This window comes from Diceros bicornis, chromosome 28, assembly GCF_020826845.1.
Source record: "Diceros bicornis minor isolate mBicDic1 chromosome 28, mDicBic1.mat.cur, whole genome shotgun sequence".
Lineage (NCBI taxonomy): Eukaryota > Metazoa > Chordata > Mammalia > Perissodactyla > Rhinocerotidae > Diceros > Diceros bicornis.
In genome coordinates, this window is record NC_080767.1 from 6,242,324 (window position 1) to 6,262,061 (window position 19,738).

At 50.3% G+C, this 19,738-nt stretch overlaps 1 protein-coding gene across 1 annotated transcript in view; it reads right to left on the reverse strand.

Annotated features, from left to right (window-relative positions):
* Positions 1-2,301: 2,301 nt before the first annotated feature.
* Positions 2,302-19,738, reverse strand: part of FRMPD1 (FERM and PDZ domain containing 1) — a 46,688-nt gene continuing 29,251 nt past the window's right edge. The window contains exons 8-16 of the mRNA XM_058523562.1: positions 17,154-17,279; positions 15,934-16,053; positions 14,930-15,066; positions 13,526-13,652; positions 13,282-13,377; positions 11,384-11,566; positions 10,404-10,551; positions 7,630-8,436; positions 2,302-4,796 (exon numbers count right to left, since the gene is read on the reverse strand). Of these exons, the coding sequence (XP_058379545.1) occupies positions 2,413-4,796; positions 7,630-8,436; positions 10,404-10,551; positions 11,384-11,566; positions 13,282-13,377; positions 13,526-13,652; positions 14,930-15,066; positions 15,934-16,053; positions 17,154-17,279 (4,128 nt within the window). The 3' untranslated portion in view covers positions 2,302-2,412. The remainder of the gene's footprint in view (positions 4,797-7,629; positions 8,437-10,403; positions 10,552-11,383; positions 11,567-13,281; positions 13,378-13,525; positions 13,653-14,929; positions 15,067-15,933; positions 16,054-17,153; positions 17,280-19,738) is intronic.

Below are 19,738 nucleotides of genomic sequence, written 5' to 3' on the forward strand. Positions count from 1 at the left end.
AGCACACCATGCCTTATGTTGTGGGTCTCCATCTCTATGTGTCATCTTATTTCTTGGTCCAGGAGCTCTTGAAGACAGGACTCTCACCCAATTATTTACATCCATAATCCTGTATCAAATCTCACCTGGCACGGATGTGCCATAAATGTTTGTTGAAAGAAATGAATCAGCCAATATGATGGTGGGTGAGAAAAGTAGGAATGTAAATGTCCAGTAGTTTCTTAGTCATTAACCAACTGACCCTTGCATTGCTGAGTAGGCAGCCCCATTCTGTCTCTCTCTTGTAGGGGGCTGTGTATCTCAAAGAAAGTGCTCAACAGGGCAACTCCCCTGCACTTTTGTGTCTCAACAAGCAATGAGGGGTTTCCCAGAACTTCTGGGACTTAGTATTCCTCGTGGGATCTGCAGAGCAAAATACCAGCTCCATACACCAGCAACCCAAGAAAGTTAACGGATTTGAGGGGAAAGGACGCCGAGAAGGAAACAAACATTTGAGCACCTGTGCTGGAGGCTTCAGTCTTCTTCCTCCCTTCTGTGATTATTCCTCACAATAACGCTGAATGTATATTATACAAAAATGTCTAGTTTGAGGTGTTGTCATGTTGATAAGAAAATGTATTCAAGGTATCCAAATGAGGCATCTGCCACATTGCAGGTCCTCATAAATGGAGCCTAGTACTTCCTTTGTCAGATGGGGAACCTGAGGCCCGGGGAAGCGGCTATAATAACACTGCAAGGATTGAAGCCCTGATTGGGTTGAAGTCCTGAGCTCCTTCCCTAAACTGGTGAACATATACATTGTGTTCACATGAATAAGTTATGTAGCTCTTCATAGCTTTCTGCTGGTAAAAGTATTCAAGCCCCAGGAAACACCATAAAATTTTTATTATTTCAGTGTCCTATTGTTCCTGTTTTTCATTGCCACAAAATTGTTTCAAATCTGTGTTCAAGACCCTTATTTAAACTTTATTCAAAGTATTCTGTGAAAAGAAACCGGCCTCATAAGAAAACAAATCTTTTCCTGGCACAAGTACTGGTTAACTGGTTACCAGTTAACAAGTAACTGGTAACAGGGGATGCAAAGGATAGCTTTTCTCTTCTCCCAAAGCATTGTTTTCCTTCTGACTAGAGAGCGCTTAGGTCCGTGACTGAACGCCTTCACCCCTGCTCCTGCTCTTGCTGGAAGAAGGAGAGGAACGAGGGAGCCCTGGAGGGGCCAGACCACGGGGGCAGCCCTGAGCTCACAGCCGATCAGGAGCCCCAGAGGGGCAAAGGGACCCCTCGAACTAACTCTCAGAGCCCAAGGTGAGTGTCTAGACCACCTTTGGCCTGGACAGAGAAGCCAGGGGAAAATGGTATCCCCAGGGTATCCTCAAGTCAGTTTTCCTGGAGTCTGAAAACAAAGGCAGGGAAGGGTTTCTGACTAGGAGAGGCGTCCACAAAGGCTGGGGTTATTACTAACAGTTACTGAGTATTTGCTAGATTTCTACCCTTTAAGGTGGGCACTATTAGTACCCCCACTTTACAGAAGAGGAAGCCAAAGCACTGAGAGGGTGAGTAGCTTGTCCAAGGTGCCACCAAGATTAACTGGGACTAATGGGCTCAGCTGGGATTAGTGAGAGAGGGACTAGATATATTTCTTTTGCTCTAACATGATTCTTTAAAAGGAAAATCTAATTCAGGGCTTTAATGTTTGCCTTTTTAGATATTTAAAACAGAAATAGGGTGCAAGATGCAGGGGTGCAGTCAGTTTCAGATAAAGTGCTGAGCGCACCTGGATGAGCGTGGCCATGCCACTGAGGAATTTACTGCCACCTAGTGGCAATCCATGCTTGTCGTAGCGAGGCCGACAAAGATCCCAGGCCTCCTGGTGTAGGGGCTGCAAACCAGAACTCGCGAAGGTAGAATCTATCAAACATCACATGCCTTCACTCCTATTGCGAAGGTATCATCACGTCAGTATGATACGAGCAGTTGAGATTGTGTTTGTCAGTGACCCCCCCTTCCTCCCTCATCTCTGCCTTCCTGGGACAGTTTGTGACTTCTTGCTTCCACACCCCCAGGGCATGCTCCTTCAGGATACGCTTTCCTGATGGAATCTACTTATCTGTACCCCCAGAGGGTCTGTGAGCATCCTGACACGGGCAGGGACTGGTCTTATTCATCTTCATATCCTAAGCTTCTAGTACATGGCCTGGTATAAAGGAGTTAACCGGTGAATGTTTGTTGAATGAATCTGAGTGCATGTTTTGACCCAAATTTATCATGACTCTGTATGATTCAGGTCAAGATTAAGCAGCAGTTTATTTGAATATTCTAAATAGTAAACATTGAGAGGGGTGGGTGGAGGAATGGAAGGGGCTTCTCAAGGAAGTGTCCAGGGCAGGGCAGGGGCCTGGGCAGCTGGCCTGCTCACAGGGCAGCGGATGCCCGGAACTTCTGGGTCAAACAGAACACGGCGGCCGTGAGGGCTGTGCACTGACGGGCCAAGAGTTTCACACTCAGGTCGTGGTAGCCTCTCTCGCAGGTCAGCTTAGCGGCCTTCACAAACTGGTGGTAGGTGTAGACCACGTCCCTTAGGTTCCCCGCCGCTTCCCTGTGCCGGGTGGCGCAGCGGCTGCAGTCTGTGAACTGGAAGCACAGGCCGGCCAGCTGGACCAGGTGCTGGAAGGTGTCACGCACGGCACCCTGCATCTCTTCGGGGGACTGGTCCATTCTGATCACATGCTGACAGCTGGACAGGAGTTTCTGGGAGCCCATGCAGAGGTGGCTCCGGCTTTCAGAAAAGTGCCAAGTGCACTTCTCTGGGGGGTGTTTGTTCCCATTCCCCCAGGAAACTTCTAAAATGTCTTGTAATTCCAGCAAGCTCTCCGTGAGCTGGATGAAGCCCTCAGGGGTGCTGGTAGGGGCAGCTTTTAGCTGTCTCAGAGCCTTGGAGCAGTAGTCCGCCCAGAAGTGGCTGTTCCTCAACAGTGGCCCGCTGCTGCAGCTGTGGGCCCGAGCAGGCCTCCAGGGCAGGGCCAGCTGGCTTCCTGCAGAGGGTGGTGAGGTGAGGGGGGCTGTGGGGTGTGCTTCCAAGTCCCTGTCTTCTTCCTCCGTCTCCGGCTGCAGGCCACGGAAGCATGTGGCATAGGAGAACTGGCAGCCGCACTGCTCCATCCCAATCCTGGGGGCTGCTGTCTCATTCACACCCGCAAAACCCAAAGACGTGGCCGTCCTGACAGTGGCAGCAGCTTGAGGACGGCTTTCTGGGGCAAAGCACAGGAAAGAGTTCTCTGCAGGAAGGCAGATGCGAGGGCTTTTTTCTTTGCTTTCTGACAGTGAACAATGGTTTAAACTTTCTAAGTGGGGCTCCTCTTGGGGACATGATAGTGGCTTTGGCAGAGAAGGCCCTGGATTAAAAGAGACCTGCTGAGGAGTGTCCCCAGAGGCTGTGTCTTCCCCTATCACGTGGTTAAGTGGCTCTGCCTTGACCTCCTCCAGAGGAAAGGCTGACAGAATAGTCTGGTCCCTCAGCAAGAAATCAGGGTCTAAATCCAGCTCTGCCAGAAGTTTTTGTTCTTGGGTCTGGCAGGCTTGGCCTAGCGGTTCTCCACTTTGTTCTTGGGGGTCCGTGGGGGAATGCGGTGGAGTCTGCTCAGTCCCTGTGACAGGAGTCTCTAAGAAGACAGAGGCTGTCACCCCACCAGCTGGAGCACTGGCACCAATAGTCTGTGGAACAGCATTTGACACATCACCCTTGGGGTGACCTGAACCCTCCCCAGATTCATCATGACATACGTTGGTGCCATTTTCATTTTTAACTTCTCCATCATGTTCCAAAGACAGTTGTCCTTGTTGCTCCTCCTCTGTAGGGGAAGCAGCCATCTTCTCTCCTGAATTTATTCCACATGCATCACTTCTAGGCCTGTCTCGAGGAGACAACAAAGGCTTTGTGTATTTGGGGGCAGGTTCTTGCATGTGATTTGTAAACAAAGATCGCAACCCCATTTCCAACTGGACTCCTCCTGGCTCTAGTGTGTCTCCTCGAGAGACACTACGTGGCTCTGGGCTGATAGTCAGGCAGACTCTGTCTGGGTTCGCGTCAGCACTGGAGAGGGAGGAGGTGCTGTCCCCAAGCTCTATGGCAAGTCCCTTGGACGCACTGCCACCCAAGTCTTGAAATGGAAGTAAGGTTTGGGAAGGCCCTGCCTGAGCAGTATCTGGGCCAGCTGAACCTGGGTTGGAACAGAGAGGGGTGCTTGCTGGGGAACTGGCAACAGCAGCAGTCAGAGGGGCAACCCCAGAACTCTCTTTCTGGTTGGGGTCAATCCGGAGGCGAATGGCAGAAATAGAAGACACTCGCGTGTCGATGACCGACTTGGTTTCCATGGTCTCGGGCTCCATCTCCATGACTCGGGAGGCTGGGTTTTTGCTCTTGGTCTCCCTCAGGGAAGCCAGCAGCCCCAGGGCCTTGGTCTCCAGGAGGCCAGGCTCACCCTGCACGTCCTGCAGAGAGGACACAGTCGGGGAGGGTGCACTGAGGGCCAGGTAGGGCTCCCTGTTGTAGTAGCACACATCGTCCATGCTCTCCAGGGAGGCTGACAGCACCAGGGGAAATGAGACCTGACACGTGTAGTCGGTCTGGAGGAAAGACCTCCTTTTCCTCAGGGTCTTGGCATACTTCTTCACCCCTCTCCTTCTGCTTGGCTCTCTTCCATCTGGCCCGGGATTCAGGCTGTCCTCAAGGCTGCAGGTACTAGCCTTATTCTGCAAGCTTGTGACACTGGGTTCTTCAGGAGAAACAGGTCTGGGCCCTGAGAGTCAAGAAGGGAAAAGTCCATGAGAAGCAGAAAAACAAAGAGACTTATAGAGCTTGGGCTCAGGACTCAGGACTGCCTGGGTTCAGGTCCTGGCTGGGCTGCATAACCTTGACCTCCTCAAGTTCCTCATCTGGGAGATTGGGATAACAACTGTGGTAGACAATTTTTGATTCTTGGTTGCCCAAGATCCATTTCATTGTCTTTTGGTCACAGTACCCCAACTTCCTCTCAGGGAATGACATCCCTCCGGTGGTTAGTCTACCAGAGGGTGACTAACTATGAAGGTGCCCTGTCCACGTCAGCCAAGTGGTCAGTCAGTCAGCCAGAAATTTCCCAGAATTTCAAACACATTGATTAAAAAAAAAAAAAAAAAGGGCCGGCCCGTGGCTTAGCAGTTAAGTGCGTGCACTCCACCACTGGGGGCCCGGGTTCGGATCCCAGGCGCGCACCGACGCACTGTTTCTCCGGCCATGCTGAGGCCGCGTCCCACATACAGCAACTAGAAGGATGTGCAGCTATGACATACAACTATCTACTGGGGCTTTGGGGGAAAAATAAATAAGTAAAAATTAAAAAAAAAAGGTAGAGCCCATTCTCGCAGCCACATCATTCTGACAATATGTTGAGGTATCCTGCTACCCAGCCTCCTGGTCTGCTGCCTGGGTCTGACCCAGTTTCTCACCTTTGCTGTCAATTCTATAAGGCATCTTGCATCCTTCTGACCCTTTTCCTTTGTGCTAACGTTAACCTGAGTCAGTCAGTACCAATGGTACCAACCGGCACTGCCACGCAGGTGAAATGAACTGGTGCATGTCAAGCTCCCAGCTCAAGGCCTGTGCCTAACGGTGTGCACTCAAGACAGCTGCTGCTGCTGCTGCTGCTATCGTCACTCCACGTGTGAGGGTTCTGAAGGAGCTTTCTTTTGACAGAAAGTGGCCACGACTCTCAGTTGTGGGCATGAGTGGTTTTGTGCATACCAGGATGGATCTTTCTGAGCAAAGAAGCACTTTTGTGAAGGAGTCCTAGGAATCATCCAGAAGGAATTAGGATCATAGCCCAGCACTTGAGAATCAGAAGGCTCTTAGACCAGTTGTTTCCAACCTTGCTGCACCTTATTAAAACTATATCCAACCACAGGCTGCTCCGCAGACCTCTTAACTTAGAATCTCTGAGGCTGGGACCTAGGAAGGTACAATATTGAAACCAGCCCCCTTGAACGATTTTGATGCCCAGCCACATGTGGGAGCTACTGCCCTAGTCACCTACAGCCATTGACCAAGGGTGTTTCTGATGCCTAAAAAGACAGAGGCTCCCACAGTGAGTCGGGACCAGGAGTCCCAGGTCTGGGCTGTCCTCCCAGTACCACACTGGCTCCCTATAAGAAAGGGAGTGTCCAGTATGGACCTATGCTCCTGACTAGACTCCTGTAAAGGAGGGTGTTGACTGATGGTCTGTCACACCCCCATCTTGCCCCCAGCACAATGGCTGGCCCAGGAGGGCAAGGCTGGGGGCGTAGATGGCAGTTGGCTGGGTTCTTCGGGGAGCAGTGCACAATCCAGCCATGGGTTTCTCCTTTCCTGAGGGGCACAGGCAATTAATGAACTCAGGGCAGATGGTAGAGAGTTCATTCATTCATTTAGCACAACTGCCAGGCATTATGTGCTGGGGACACAAAGATGAGTGAGACGCACAGTTCCTACACTCAAAGGAGTTCTGTTACTGAGGGAGAGAAACAGCAACACTAAATCACACAAATAAACATGTAAAGACAAGCAGTGCTAAGCACCCAGGGTGCTGTAAGAGGTGCGACAGGGATGGGGGCCTGCCTCAGTCTTGGCGGTCTGGTTAATGTTTCTGGAGGAAGTGCATTTCCAGGTGGGACTTGATATACGGACGGGCATCAGCAGCTGAAGGTCAGGGTGAGGAGTGTTTCAGGCAGAAGGCAGCATGTGCAAAGGCTGGGGTTAGGAAAGAGCTCAGCACTTTTAAAGAATGGCAAGGAGGTCTGTGTGGCAGGAATGCAGAGAGGGCTCAGAAGGAAGGAGAGAGAAGGGCAGAGGCCATGTCACGGAGGGCCTCAAAAGGCCTCACCAGGGCTGCTAAGGAGCTGGCCTTTCTCCTACAAGCAACAGGAAACCACTGGAGGGCAGGGAGCAACAGGAAAGGGCTGAAACAGAAATAAAATGGCTGCAGCTTCCCCAGCTCCTGGCAGGTCACCCTCAATGTCTGCGTGCTACTTTCCAATATTTTTCTGCAGCATGCAGTGGGAGTGGGAGTGTGTGTGTCCTACAAGGATCCCAGGTCAGCTTGGGAAGTCACTCTGTGTGGAAAGACACCCACATTCTGTGGAGGAAGGGATGAGGAACCTGAAAGAAACATGACAGACAGATCCCCTGCCTTCTTATGTCCGAGTCCCTTAAGGGGCTACCAACGGCTGTCAGGTTCTTCCTGCTTCAAGGCCTCAGTAATGACACAGCCACTTCCCTCTGCTGGGCACTCCTCTCAAACCCTTCTCTTTCTATGTAAATTCTGTCCATCTCATGAGGCCTGGCTCGTAGGCCATCTCTTCGGGGAACCCTTCCCTGATTCTCACTGTTGAGTTAGTGCCTCCCATCTCTGCTTGCCCACAGTTCTCTGAACCTCCCTTGTAGTCCTGACTTGAAGTCACGATGTTTGTAATTTGGTCCACTGAGGCCAGGGTGGCCTCCTCAAAAGAAGACAAGGACCCTGCTTTACTCATGTGTTTCCCCCTCAAGCATGGTCCCTGTCCCTGGTGCGTCCTCAGGAGCTGTCCACCGAGTCTGCAGACTCGCTGAGGAGGGCTCACCTGAGAGTGCGTCTGGGGGTGTGAGCTTGTCAGCTGCATCATAGTATTCCTCATCCGAGCTGCCATCCTCAAAGGCCAGCAGCAGGTGTGGGCCCAGAGCTTCCAGCGTGGAGCCGGGCTGGGGCTCAGTCCAGCCCTGCGGCCCCCAGGCTGACAGGCCCCGGCCCTGACGGGCGGCTGTGCTCTCCAAGCTGTCGCTCAGGTGGCTGGCTGGGGAGACGCCGGAGCACAGGCTATAGTAGTCGGTCAGGCTGCCCTCGTACAGCCTGGGGTCCAGCCGGCCCGCACTCAGCTCTGGTCCCCAGCTGAATGTCTCGGGAGCGGGGCTCTCAGGAAACTCCGCCTTCTGGCACAGAGGGTTGGCTCTCTGGGCCAGGTCCAGGAGACAGAGGAAGCCGCTGGTTTCGATCCTGCTTCTCTCCCCTTGGCTGTCGGAATCGAGACTCTCCAGGAAGCCTGGCGAGTCAAAGGGGAAGAAGCCAGACCTGCTGGACGAGCAGGCATCCAGGTCGTCCTCTTCCAGGGCATCCATGGACTCGCTGGAGCCACTGGTCCTGCAGCCCCGGCTCTCCGTGTTGGCCGAGTCGGATGCCTCAGACTCGGCGCTGTCCGTCATGCTGCTGGCCCCACAGGTGCTCGGGCCTCTCCCAGCCACCTCAGGCGTGGGGCTGTCCCCAGGAGGCGGCTCCTCTTTTACGAGTGGTCTGCAGGGGCCCAGCTCTGGCAGGCATCTGTCAGAGAGCAGCTCCAGCCCGCAGTCCACTTCGGAGGACTCCTCGGAGTCACTGCATGGCCTGGATTCGTAGCCTGCAACACGGGGACGCCAAGGGATACAAAACAGCACTCGGGCACTGGCAGATGCCTATGTGTTCTCCTACCCCCACACTGCCTGCCCTCCCACTTTCCAGATGAGAAAACTGAGGTCCAGAAGGGTGGCAGGCCCAGAACATGCTATACTGACTAACACAGGTTCCCTGGGACTCCAAATTCCATGTTCTCCCCACAACAGCAGGCCTCCTTTCCCACATCTACCTGACCCCTAATGGAGACAGGATTATCTCCCTCCCTCCTTTCAAGGACAGTCATCTGTTCAGGGGAACATTGTGGGTATTTAATTGGATTTCACTTTGCTGTGGGGGCAGCATCACCCAGGTTTGCAAAACTCCTTCTCACACCTCAGCTCTGTCCTGTCTGGGCATCAAAATCTGAGAGGAATCATATTTAAAAAATAAAACAGATCCTTGGCCCCAGCCCTGATGTACTGAGTCAAATATCTAGGGAGTGGGGCCTGAGAATTTGTATTTTTAGTAACTTTATGAGAGATTCAGAGGCTGCTAGGCTGGCACCATTCTGAAGCCTGGCCTTGGAGCTTTTCAAGCAGGGAAAACTCATCTAGCTGCTGGTACTCGGGAACGAGGCATGGGTTGGGGGCACTGAGACAGGTCTCCCATCTTTCCTCTGCCATAAGCTTCCAGTGTGATCTTTCTAAACACTTCTCTCGGATCACATCACATTCGACTTAAATCCTCTGACGGCTTCTCCTGCCTACAGGGAAGAGCCTAAGCAATCCCACGAGAGCTAAGGCCTCTCACAGGATAGCCCTGACCCTTCCTCAGCAGCCTTGTCACCTGCTGCAGCCTCCCCATGCTCCACCACTACAGGGAGCTTCTCACAGATCACGACCTTGCCCTTTGTGTCATGTTGTCCCCTCTGCTTCAAATGGTCTCGCCTCCCTTCTTTGCCTGATTCACCCCAGCATGTTCTCCAAGATCTATTTCAAATACCTCCCCCTCTGGAGCACCTTCTCTTAGCACTGCCGCCTGCCCCCAAAGAAGCAGTCCCTCCTGCCTCCAGACCTCCACAACTGCTCCCTCTCCCTGCCTAGCCTCTGAGGTATCCTCCCTCCTTCATAAATTGTGTTAAAAAGAAAAGTAACAAATACCCCAAATTCATCACTTCCTAATTACTCTACTTTATCTTACTACTACCTAATCTCTTGAGATGATTTATGCCTATTTTATCCACATGGAGGAAATGCTATATAATGGTGTGCTGCTGAGCATCTCTCCCCATGTCCACGTTCAGCGTCATCATGTTGGTAGCTTGAAGTCAGCCATGGTGGGAGTGTTCATACCATGGAAATAGGCAATTTTTCAAATCAGAGTTTTGTTTGTTTTTTCCCTGCAGAGACAGTTGTTAAACAATTTATCAGCAAACCACTGGGAAAATGCTGCATGAAAGTGCTGAAGCAAGAGCTTGTCAGAAACTGGAAAGTGGCCTGGGAAACTGTTCATCTCATCTGGCCTCCACTACTTCATTCCTTATATGGCGTGATTTCGAGTCCTTTCTATCTCCAGGTACCCCCTTCTGCTAAACATGTAAGGTTGAGAATTTCTATTACATAATTCGAGAGAATGCAAGAGAGTGTGTAGGCATGGAATGAGAAGCTAGGTCATCTGTACTCTCTGAACAAATAAGGGACATCTCTTTTTGCTGGCAAATAAAGACAAAATACAGTGGATCTTAGAGATGATTTCAGGAAATACTACAGGGAATCAGAGACCTTGAACAGCATTCTTTGGCTTTAGGGGACTCTCGGGTACAAAGGAACCTTCTCTATTTAGGATTTTGGAAATATCAACTGTTTACCAGGAAATAAATGGGGAAATAGCTCTCATCCACTTGAGTTGAAGTCTCAGCTCAAGCGAATTCATCACCTCCCTTTAGGCTGTGAAACTGGCCTGTCCTCACTGGAGCAAGCCTCAGTGCCTCACCTTCTTCAGCAGATACCCGGTGCACCTGTTGTTTGTTTCCTGGCCAGAGGAAAATGGAGGTAACTGGGTCGACCAACAGCCTGTAGTACCCAGCAATCAGGCAGGCTAGGTCTTTTGCACTGTTGGATTCCAGTAGCAAAGTCAGGACCTTTAAAGGTAAAGAGAGCTCTTATGCTCATAAAGTGCTAAGGGACAGTCTGAAGATTGACAAAAAGGCCATGTGAGGCCAATGAGAGATTCCAAGTAAATCCAGCCATGGTCCACAGGCAGGCCTCCTGGTGTCCTGTACTCTCACCTATAAGACCTGAAATGAGTGTATGTACACACACACACAACCACATGTGCATGCACACACACGCTCACACATGCATCGTGGGCTCCTCCTATCAAATCTCCACAATGTCTCCTGCCTCTCCATCCCCTACCCCAGCCCCTCATCCCAACCACCCCACCCTACCTGCTCATTCATATAGTGGGGCCCCTTCAAGATCTGACCTAGAAAAGGAAAAGGAGCAAGAGCAAGTGGAGAAGGAGAGACGGTGATAAGAACGAAGAAGCATCCTTGAGCATGCTGGGATTACATCAATAGAAAGCAGGATAAAGGTAGCCCCACGTTCCAGAAAGGCTCAGGAAGTACGTTGCATCATTTATTCATTTTAATTGCTGCCACTCAAAACCCTTGAGCAGCCACTCTGATCCCATGCATGTGATAAAATTCTCTGGTGCTCTCATCTAAGTTTCTGAACCCATCAGGAAAATACATAGTCCAGCTCAGTTTATACGAAAAAACCTTTTAGGATCTGCCCAGGAAAATGCATCCTGTTTACCACTTTCCCTTTGATGGGACAAGATGGACACTTCATCCTCTTTAGCAAATGGACATTAGACTTCATTAATATTCAAACTCATATAAACTACCCTAGAATAATTAAGCCCCAAATTCCAGAAGCTGGATTCAGAATCCCTTCCCTGTGTGTTACCTTGACGTCCTGGAGATACAGTTTGACCATGCTCACTTTCTCAGACTCTTCTGTCAGCTCTATGCGGCTGATGTTCGCAAACTCTGCCAACGTGGACATGATGTTGAGTTTGCTATTGATAATTTGGCTAATCCCGTACTTGGCTCCAACCAGAAGGGCAATGTAGGATTCTCTATCCTGTAACTGCAGAAGGGGAATTAGTTTCCATTCACAAGCTAGTGAAAATACATTGCACATGTAAGACATGATACTTCTCTCTGCAAACTCCTTGATTCCAACTTCAGGTCCTCACCACCACTCCCTAGACTACCAAGTTAGGTGACAGCCTAAACTGGGCCCCATCAACAGCTACATTAAGCATAATTTATCTCCCTTAAGACCTTTCACGATAGAGAGCCAAAGCAGAGGACTGTTACCTGTTCCATAAACACAATGTGTACTTTCACACTTTGGTGCCTATAATCACGCTGTGCCCTCCTCCTAGAATCCCTTCCCTGTCACCATTATCTAGTGAAATCCTGACCCTTTTCTAAAAGCGTCCATCAAAACCTACTGCAAACATCTATAGAAAACATCTGCCTGATCTGTCTCCTCAAGCCAAAACAGTCATTTTCCTCTGGGTTGTTCCCACACCACATCCTCTGCACTTCTCTGATAGCATGAGCTATGACTTCGTATGGTAATTACTGTAGTCAAGTCTCATCGTCCACGTTAAACTCCCTGATGACAGAGTCTGTGTGTATCTACATGTGCGACCCGCAGTGCCCAGCAGGCACCCGGAGCCAGTTCAGTGTGGCTGGCTTCGTCCGCCGCTAGCAGTCCTTCCCTCAGACAGGAAAGGTAAGAGGGACTGTAGACAGGAACCCGACAGCTGGGAGAGGGCAGGACGAGCCCTTGGGAAAGGTAGGAAGTTTTTCTTGTGCCTTCAAGCCTCCCTGTCTATGATCCAGTCTCTGTCTACCTTTTGGTCATCTGCTTGTACAAAGACTCAATCTATTGTTCCCTTCCCATAACTATCTGATATTCTTCCTTTCTCTCAAAACATCAATGCTCTTTTTCCATTCACATTGTTAGGTCAGCAATCTGATTAAACTGACCGATCACTGTACATGGCTGAGAAGCACACCAAATCTACTGAAAGGAGCTTTGTTAATATAAAAAAAAATCTCTTATTGGTAAATTGTCTGGCTTTGTGCTGGAGACTTCGGGGCAAGTTCCCTTAAACCACACCCCAGTCACTGACTGCTGAAAAGCACAAAGCTCTGGGCCTAGGCTCTAGGCAGAAAGCTGGAGGAGGGACGGGCAACAGAGCAGAGGCCTCTTCTGCTTCTCTTTTCCCTTCTGAGGCCTCCCCCTCAGTTATTCCCTTCTCCTGATCCATCAGGGCCCCTTTCCTACCTTTCCTTCATGATTTCCAGCTTTTCCTCTTCACCTTCATCAACCCAAAGCTCCAGAGTAAACTGCTTACAGCACCCTTCCCTCAGAATGCCTTTCCTCTGTACTGAAATGGGGCCAATCCAACCTTCTTGCCTTTCCTAATCGCTTCTCCTTCCCACACTCAACCTGAAGCTGTCAGTGGTGCCTGCCGTCTTCCAAGTCCACGGCAATAGCCCCCTGCCTGTCTCAGGGCTTTGCCTTGTCTGGCTGGGCACCTTGTTCCATCAATCGAGGGTGGAAATCACGTCTTATTCACCTCTGCCTCCCCCAGTATCTGCTGTACGGCTGGCACCGAGCAAGGGCATGATAAACATTCTCCTACGGCGTAATATTTAGTTTCCCAAACAAATTCTAGTACTTGACAGAGTCCTCAGGAATTTTAGGCTAAAAGATGCAGTGATCCTCAGAGGACCTCTAGGGTCCCTTATAAGAGCAGAATTCCCCCGTTCTCTGATACGTACCATTAAAGTGGCATTAAAGATTTTCCCACCATACGTTTTGAGTTCCCCAAGGATCTGTAGATAATTTAAACGTAGCTGGGCAGCAGAAATAAGTTGCTTAAATAGGAAAAAAAAAAAAAAAAAAAGACTGTTAAATCAGAGTTATTCACTTGCCTAAAGTCCAGGCAACGTTGAAGACGCTTTTCCTTCCCCTGAGGTTTCACAGCAGACAGCTGTGCGGGCCAGCAGGGCCCCACCACCTTACCTTCTGTCGGGGTTCCAGCAGATTCTGGTTCCTCTTCATGTGGAAGCTAATGGCTTTCTTGATGTCTTTGCCTTTCATGTTTCGGAGTAAAGTTGGAGATATAAAGTTCTCTATTCCCCAGTCTTTCCTGCCATCAGACATTGGAGATAGGAGGCCCATTTTTACCGTGTACTGGGCTCTAATGAAGAGTGTAATCACATTTGATTCAGCACTTAGTGTTCTCGTAATGCTGCAGTTATAAACCTCTTTCTCAACAGAAGATATATATATGGCTGGTTTTTGTGGAGTGTGTGTAAATAACATATTTATACAAACACATTCTCCACAAAAACCAGCCACAGCCGTTCAGGAACTAAACCCCACTGGTTATTCCGGGAACTCTTTACTCAGCAGACATGTGTAACACACACTCATGGCACAGCACATAGCACCTGAGATCCCCGAGGCGAGGCCTCAGAATGGTGCCAGCCTAACAGCCTCAAAATCCCCCAAGAAATTAGTTAAAAAAAAAGATTCTCAGGGCCCACTCCCTAGAGATTTGACCCACTCTATCAGGGGTAAGGCCAAGGATTTTTTTTTTTTTTTTTTGTGAGGAGATCAGCCCTGAGCTAACATCCGCCAATCCTCCTCTTTTTTTTGCTGAGGAAGACGGCCCTGGGCTAACATCGGTGCCCATCTTCCTCCACTTTATATGGGACGCCGCCACAGCATGGCTTACCAAGCAGTGCGTCGGTGCGCGCCCGGGATCCGAACCAGCGAACCCCGGGCCGCCGCAGCGGAGCGCGCGCACCCAACCGCTTGCGCCACCGGGCCGGCCCAGGATTTTTTTTTTTTAAACATGATTCCCCATCTGATTTTGATGCCCAGACAGGCCCGAGCTGAGATCTGGTGAGGAGGTTAGCAAATCTGGGCGACACTGCCCAGAGCCAAGTGAAATTTTAAGCTAAGAATCAGGCAGTGCTGGAATCCCAGGACTTGAAATGGCCCTAAGAGGAATATAATGCAACACAAATAGGTTTATACAACTTATTAATTATATTAATTGGTTCACACCAATAAATTAATTTTCAAGGCATTCCTGCCCTCAGAAGGGCTTTACACTCAAGTTGTCAATTTATTTCCCAAGACATCTCACCAGGAACTGGGAATTTACATGGGGATCCCGTGTCATTCCATCTGGAGTTGGCTTCTGCTCCAGAGGGAGAAGCCAGGTTCTGACATCTGGGGGAACCAGGCTGGGTTGGAGAGGGTGAAGAGGGAAATGGAAGGAAAGACGACAGACAGATGGGTGGGTGGGTGAATATCAGCTTTCTGTGGAATCTGGCCATCCTGGCCAGGGGCCAGACAAGTTATAAATGCAGCACAGCTGTGGTTGACGGGACACAGACATCCCCTGTCACTCACTCTATGTACTTCAAAGAGATCTTCTGGGGCTGGGCACAGGCGTAGATCCGCTCCTGGATGTGCAGGGCCGCGAGGCGGAGTGCAGCGCTGCACTTCATTTCTCCGGCAAAGCGCTCCTGGAGCACGTCACTGCAGCTCTAGGAGATTAGGCCAGAGGAAGCAGGAAACAAGAACAGACGGATTACGTTCCTAGTTCCCTCAGGTGGAGGACAGCAGGACCAGGAGCTCAGCTTTGAGACCTGGCTCTGCCAACTCTTGGCTGTGTGACCTTGGTTCAGTTACTAAGACCCTCTGAACATTGGCATCATCCCATTACTAAACGAGCATAGTTAAGTCTACCTTACATGGTTTCTGTGAGGTTTAAATTAGATAATGCAGATGAAAGCAGGTATAAGGGACATGGTATTACACAAACATAAAGTAGTAGTATCATTATTTGCTGCCACCATTTCTGTAAGACTTTGGGCAAGACAACCCATCCAGTTTGAGTTATCTCGTCTGTAAAAGGGTGATGCTTCCCAAATGATTCTTTATCATCAGAATAAAAATGACATAATAAATTTCATCTAAGGAAGTAGATCACGGGGAGTACCAGGCTGGGGGCCGAAGAACCCTTTGTGACTCTGCAACTAAATGGGTGACCTAGGCAAATCATGTGATCTTTCCAAGACTCAGTTTCATCATTTCTAAAATAAAGCTTTGAGGCACTAAAGCCACTTTTAGCAATGAAAACCATAACTCTAAAGATCCTAAATGGTATTAGAAAATGTATCATACACGTTGAGGACTAAGCCTAAATTTCATTAATACATCACAAATCTCCTAACATAGCAACTCAGTGATGGAAAAAGGAATTCTGAGGGATAATCAGGACCATTCTCCTTCAAATAAAGATAATCCCTACCAGTGAGCTGCTTAATCGCCTTGAGCTCATGTTCAAAAGAACCCCATGTGCCATCTTTGAGAACAAACCCCGTTACTTCAGGAGGTGCAGAGCCGGTCACCTGCAGATAGAGGTATTCAAAGGCCACGGGGTCTTCTTTCAGGAGGTCCAGGGGGTCTCTGGGAACGAAACACATCCTGAAGAGGCAGCGGTAGTCACGTGACTCCTCTCTTTCTACCACCTGCCACGGGTAAGGGAGATACGGTTAATCTGCCACCTGCCTTTGTTCTTGCAGGTATTCCACAAAACAGCTTAAAAAAAAAAAAAAGACAGTGAGAGACAGTCCCCAGAGATTTCAATTCCAGTGCTTCCCAAGACAGCTGTAGACCTTTGCTCCTAATCTGACTTTCTTTCCCACGGGTATAAAATGTAAAAGGCTCAAAAGACCCAAGTTGCATACCGACCCGATCAACCAGTCCCTCTTTCCAGAGAAAACCTCTACTTCCAATTTCTTATGTGCCCTTTCAGAGACAGTCTATGTATATACACACTTCCATATACGTATATTCTTTTCTTTTCCACAAGTAACAATATAGTATACACGCCATTCTGCACCTTACTTTCTTTCACTTAAACTATCTCAGGGATTTGACTTTCTTTTCCAATGCTGATGGAATGGAGATGACAAAGGTCTGCAGGCAGCGGTCTGAGAGGGTGAGTGACAGGGCAAGAATGCAGCTGCAGTGAGGAACGCTCAGAGCGGCTTCCCCGAGGCCAGGCCTGGCTCACGCTGCTCACCTGCTGAAAAAGCCCCGTCTCCTTCTCCACTTGCTGACATCCTACTCATCTCTGTAATGGCACACACTCAACAAGGATGTGTTGAACTGACCTGTGTTTGGCTTTAAAAAGTCGGTACAACAGACCCCTGAACGGCTGAAAGGTCGAGTACAGATGGACTGACTGTGGGTGCCTGTCCTGCCCTCGGGGACCAGCTCAGGGGTGAGTCTCACACAAGGGCTCAGATCCTTCCCTGACACCTCAAAGGCAGCAGGGTCGGGGGAAGATCATCAGAGATGGAACGAAAGATGGGTTTCCATCCGCTGTGTTACCTTGAGTAAGTCACCTTACCACTCTAAGCCTCTGTCTCCACATCTGCGAAAGGCGGCTCTGCTGGCCTCATACAAAAATCAGGCCTGATTCTCGCCCTGCTGTCCCCAGGCTTCTGGGCACGAGAAAGTGCAGCCAGCCTACAGGTGAGCCCTGTCTCCAGGGGCTCTGGCGAGGCGTGCGGCGGGCCCGGCCCGGCCCAGCTCTCCTCACCAGGAGCAGGAGCAGGTGTACCTGCTGGATGAGCTCCTCCTCGTGCAGCAGGCGCAGGCGGGAGATGCTGTACTGCTCTTCCAGAGCCAGCGCGAAGTACTCGATGCTTCGGATCGACAGCTTCTCCTTCACTGTGAGGATGATGTCCTGCCAGGCAGAGAGAGGCACGAGGGTCACCTGAGGAGCTGGCCGGTCCTCAGGCTCAGGCACAGAGCAGGCAGGGCTTCCCTGATCTTCTCTGCTCCTCGGTGCCGCCGGGAAGAGAAGAGCTTGTGCTGGCTGGGTCCACTGGCAACTCCCACAGCCAAATCCTGCTGGGCGCATGTGGGACTTCGCAGGGCCCCTCACAGCCCTGCAGCCGCTGCTCCCCTCTCCTCAGGCTCCAGCGCCACCCACACAGCCACCCTCTCCTGCTTTACTTGAAGCCCTCCAGTGGGCGTATGCCTCTCTTCAAGGTCTCTGGATCCATCCTGTCTCTGGAGTCTGTATCTTCAACTGCTCACCAGACAGAATCCCAGCCCAACCCGCTACACGACTGTGGGGAATCGACCTGCCATCTCTGAACCTCGGTTTCTTCCTGTGAAATGGAGGCTAACGATGCCTATTTACAGCGGCTGATAGGATGGAAAGATAATTAATACTGTGCCATTAGAGTTGCCATGCCACATTCCCCTCGTTCACACAGCGGCCCTTTGTCATCAAAAGGCCTTCGCTGCCTCAGGGCATTCACACATGCTGTTCCCTCTGCCTGGTACACTTTTCCCATTACTCTTCACAAGGCTGTTACTTTCTCTTCAGAGAGGCCTTCTCCAGTCTAAATGTATCTAAATGTGATTGCCCCTGTCATTCTCTGTCCCAGGGTCCTGTTTATTTCCCTCATCACTATTTACTATTATTTTCTCCAATAATAGCTGTGTTCTTTAGTAAGACACAGTATAGTCAAGTTAAGTGAATGGGTTCTAGACCTAGACTACCACTTACTAGCTGTGCATCCCTGGATAAATTGCTTACTCTCTCTATACCTCAGTGTCTTCATTTGTACAATGGTAACGATATTAGCACCTGTCCCATAGGGTTGCCGCGTGCACTAAGTCAATTCCCACCATAAGGCATTTAGAACAGCACCTGGCAGACGGCAGGGTGTCAACACATGCCAGCTGCTCATGCTTGTTTCCTGCTTATTGTTTCTCACCCTCTAGAGGGTCAGCTCTCGAGAGTATGAACCTTGTCTGTCTTGTGCTCCATTATGTTCCCGAAGCCTGACACTCAGTGAGGCTCGATAAACTCTCACCTGATGAAGCATCGTCAGAGACTCCCCATGTCCTGCCAGAACCTCAGGTTTAGTAAGTGCCAAACCATCAGGTGCTGCCTGCTCCTCACAATGCCCAATTCTGAGTCCTCTTTCCGCTCGCTCCGTCACCCTCCGTAACCAACCAGTGACTAAGTCTGGAACTGTCTGCTTTTGTAACTCGACATCAATTCAATGCTGCTGTGCACTGGCCACAACAGAGAGCCTGTCTCTTGACTCTGCCCTCTCTACTGCCCCACACCTACCTTGGTTTGAGCACACGCCTCCCTCCTGGCTTTCTAGAATGGTGTCCTAAGGACCCTGCTGCCACCCACCTGACTTGCACCTTCCATCTCCAGCAGGGGTTGGTAAACTACGGCCCATGGGCCAAATCCAGCCCACCGCTTGTTTTTGTAATGAAAGCTATATGGAAATACAGCCATGCCCATTCACCACAACGGCAGAGTTGAGTAACTGCAACAGAGACCCTATGGCCTGCAAAACCTAAAACAATTACCATCTGCTCCTTACAGAAAAAGTTTGCTGACGCTTGATCTAGAGCCTTATACGGGTCATGCTCACTCTTGCTCAAGAACATTCAGAGGCTCCCCATGGCCCACCAGCCAAAATCCAAACTCCTCAGCTTAACAGGCAAGCCTCTCAAGTATCAGGTGCCAATCAACTTCTTCCGCTTTACCTTCTGCTGCTTCTCCCAATGCACTCTGCTCACAAGTCCCATACCCTCACCAAACATCCCCGTCTCCGGCTCTGTGTTGGCGCCATTTCCCATGCCCGGGATGCCGTCTTCACACACCACTCCTGGCCCACCCCGTCAAAAGCCTGTCCATCTTTCCATGTCTGCCTCCCAGGCCACCACTCCCTGGAGGCCTTTCCTCGCCACCCAGCTGGAAGCTCTCTCTGCCCTGAGCCCACACCACACCGTGTTCACGTCCCGCTTTCAGGATCCTAAACACACGTGGCTTTCACAGTTTCACAGGGAGTTATTCCTGGGTCTCACCTCCTCACCCAGCCCCACACCAAAACTCCAGGCTCCCTTTGGGTGTGACCCTGGCTCATTTATTTCTGTATCACCAAAAGCTTTGCTGGGACACACACAATGTCAGTAAATGTTTGCTGGGTCGAATGACATCCTATTTTCCACGATTTAGGTAAAGAGGGTTTTCTAATGTAAGAACTTCCCTGCCCTTGGTAGGGGAGCGGGGAGGAGCAGTCAGTCACTGATGAACTCACCTTGATGTTTCCTTTTCTTACCCAGAGCATTTGTTTATATCCCCCTCTCTCCGTCATAAAGAGCTAA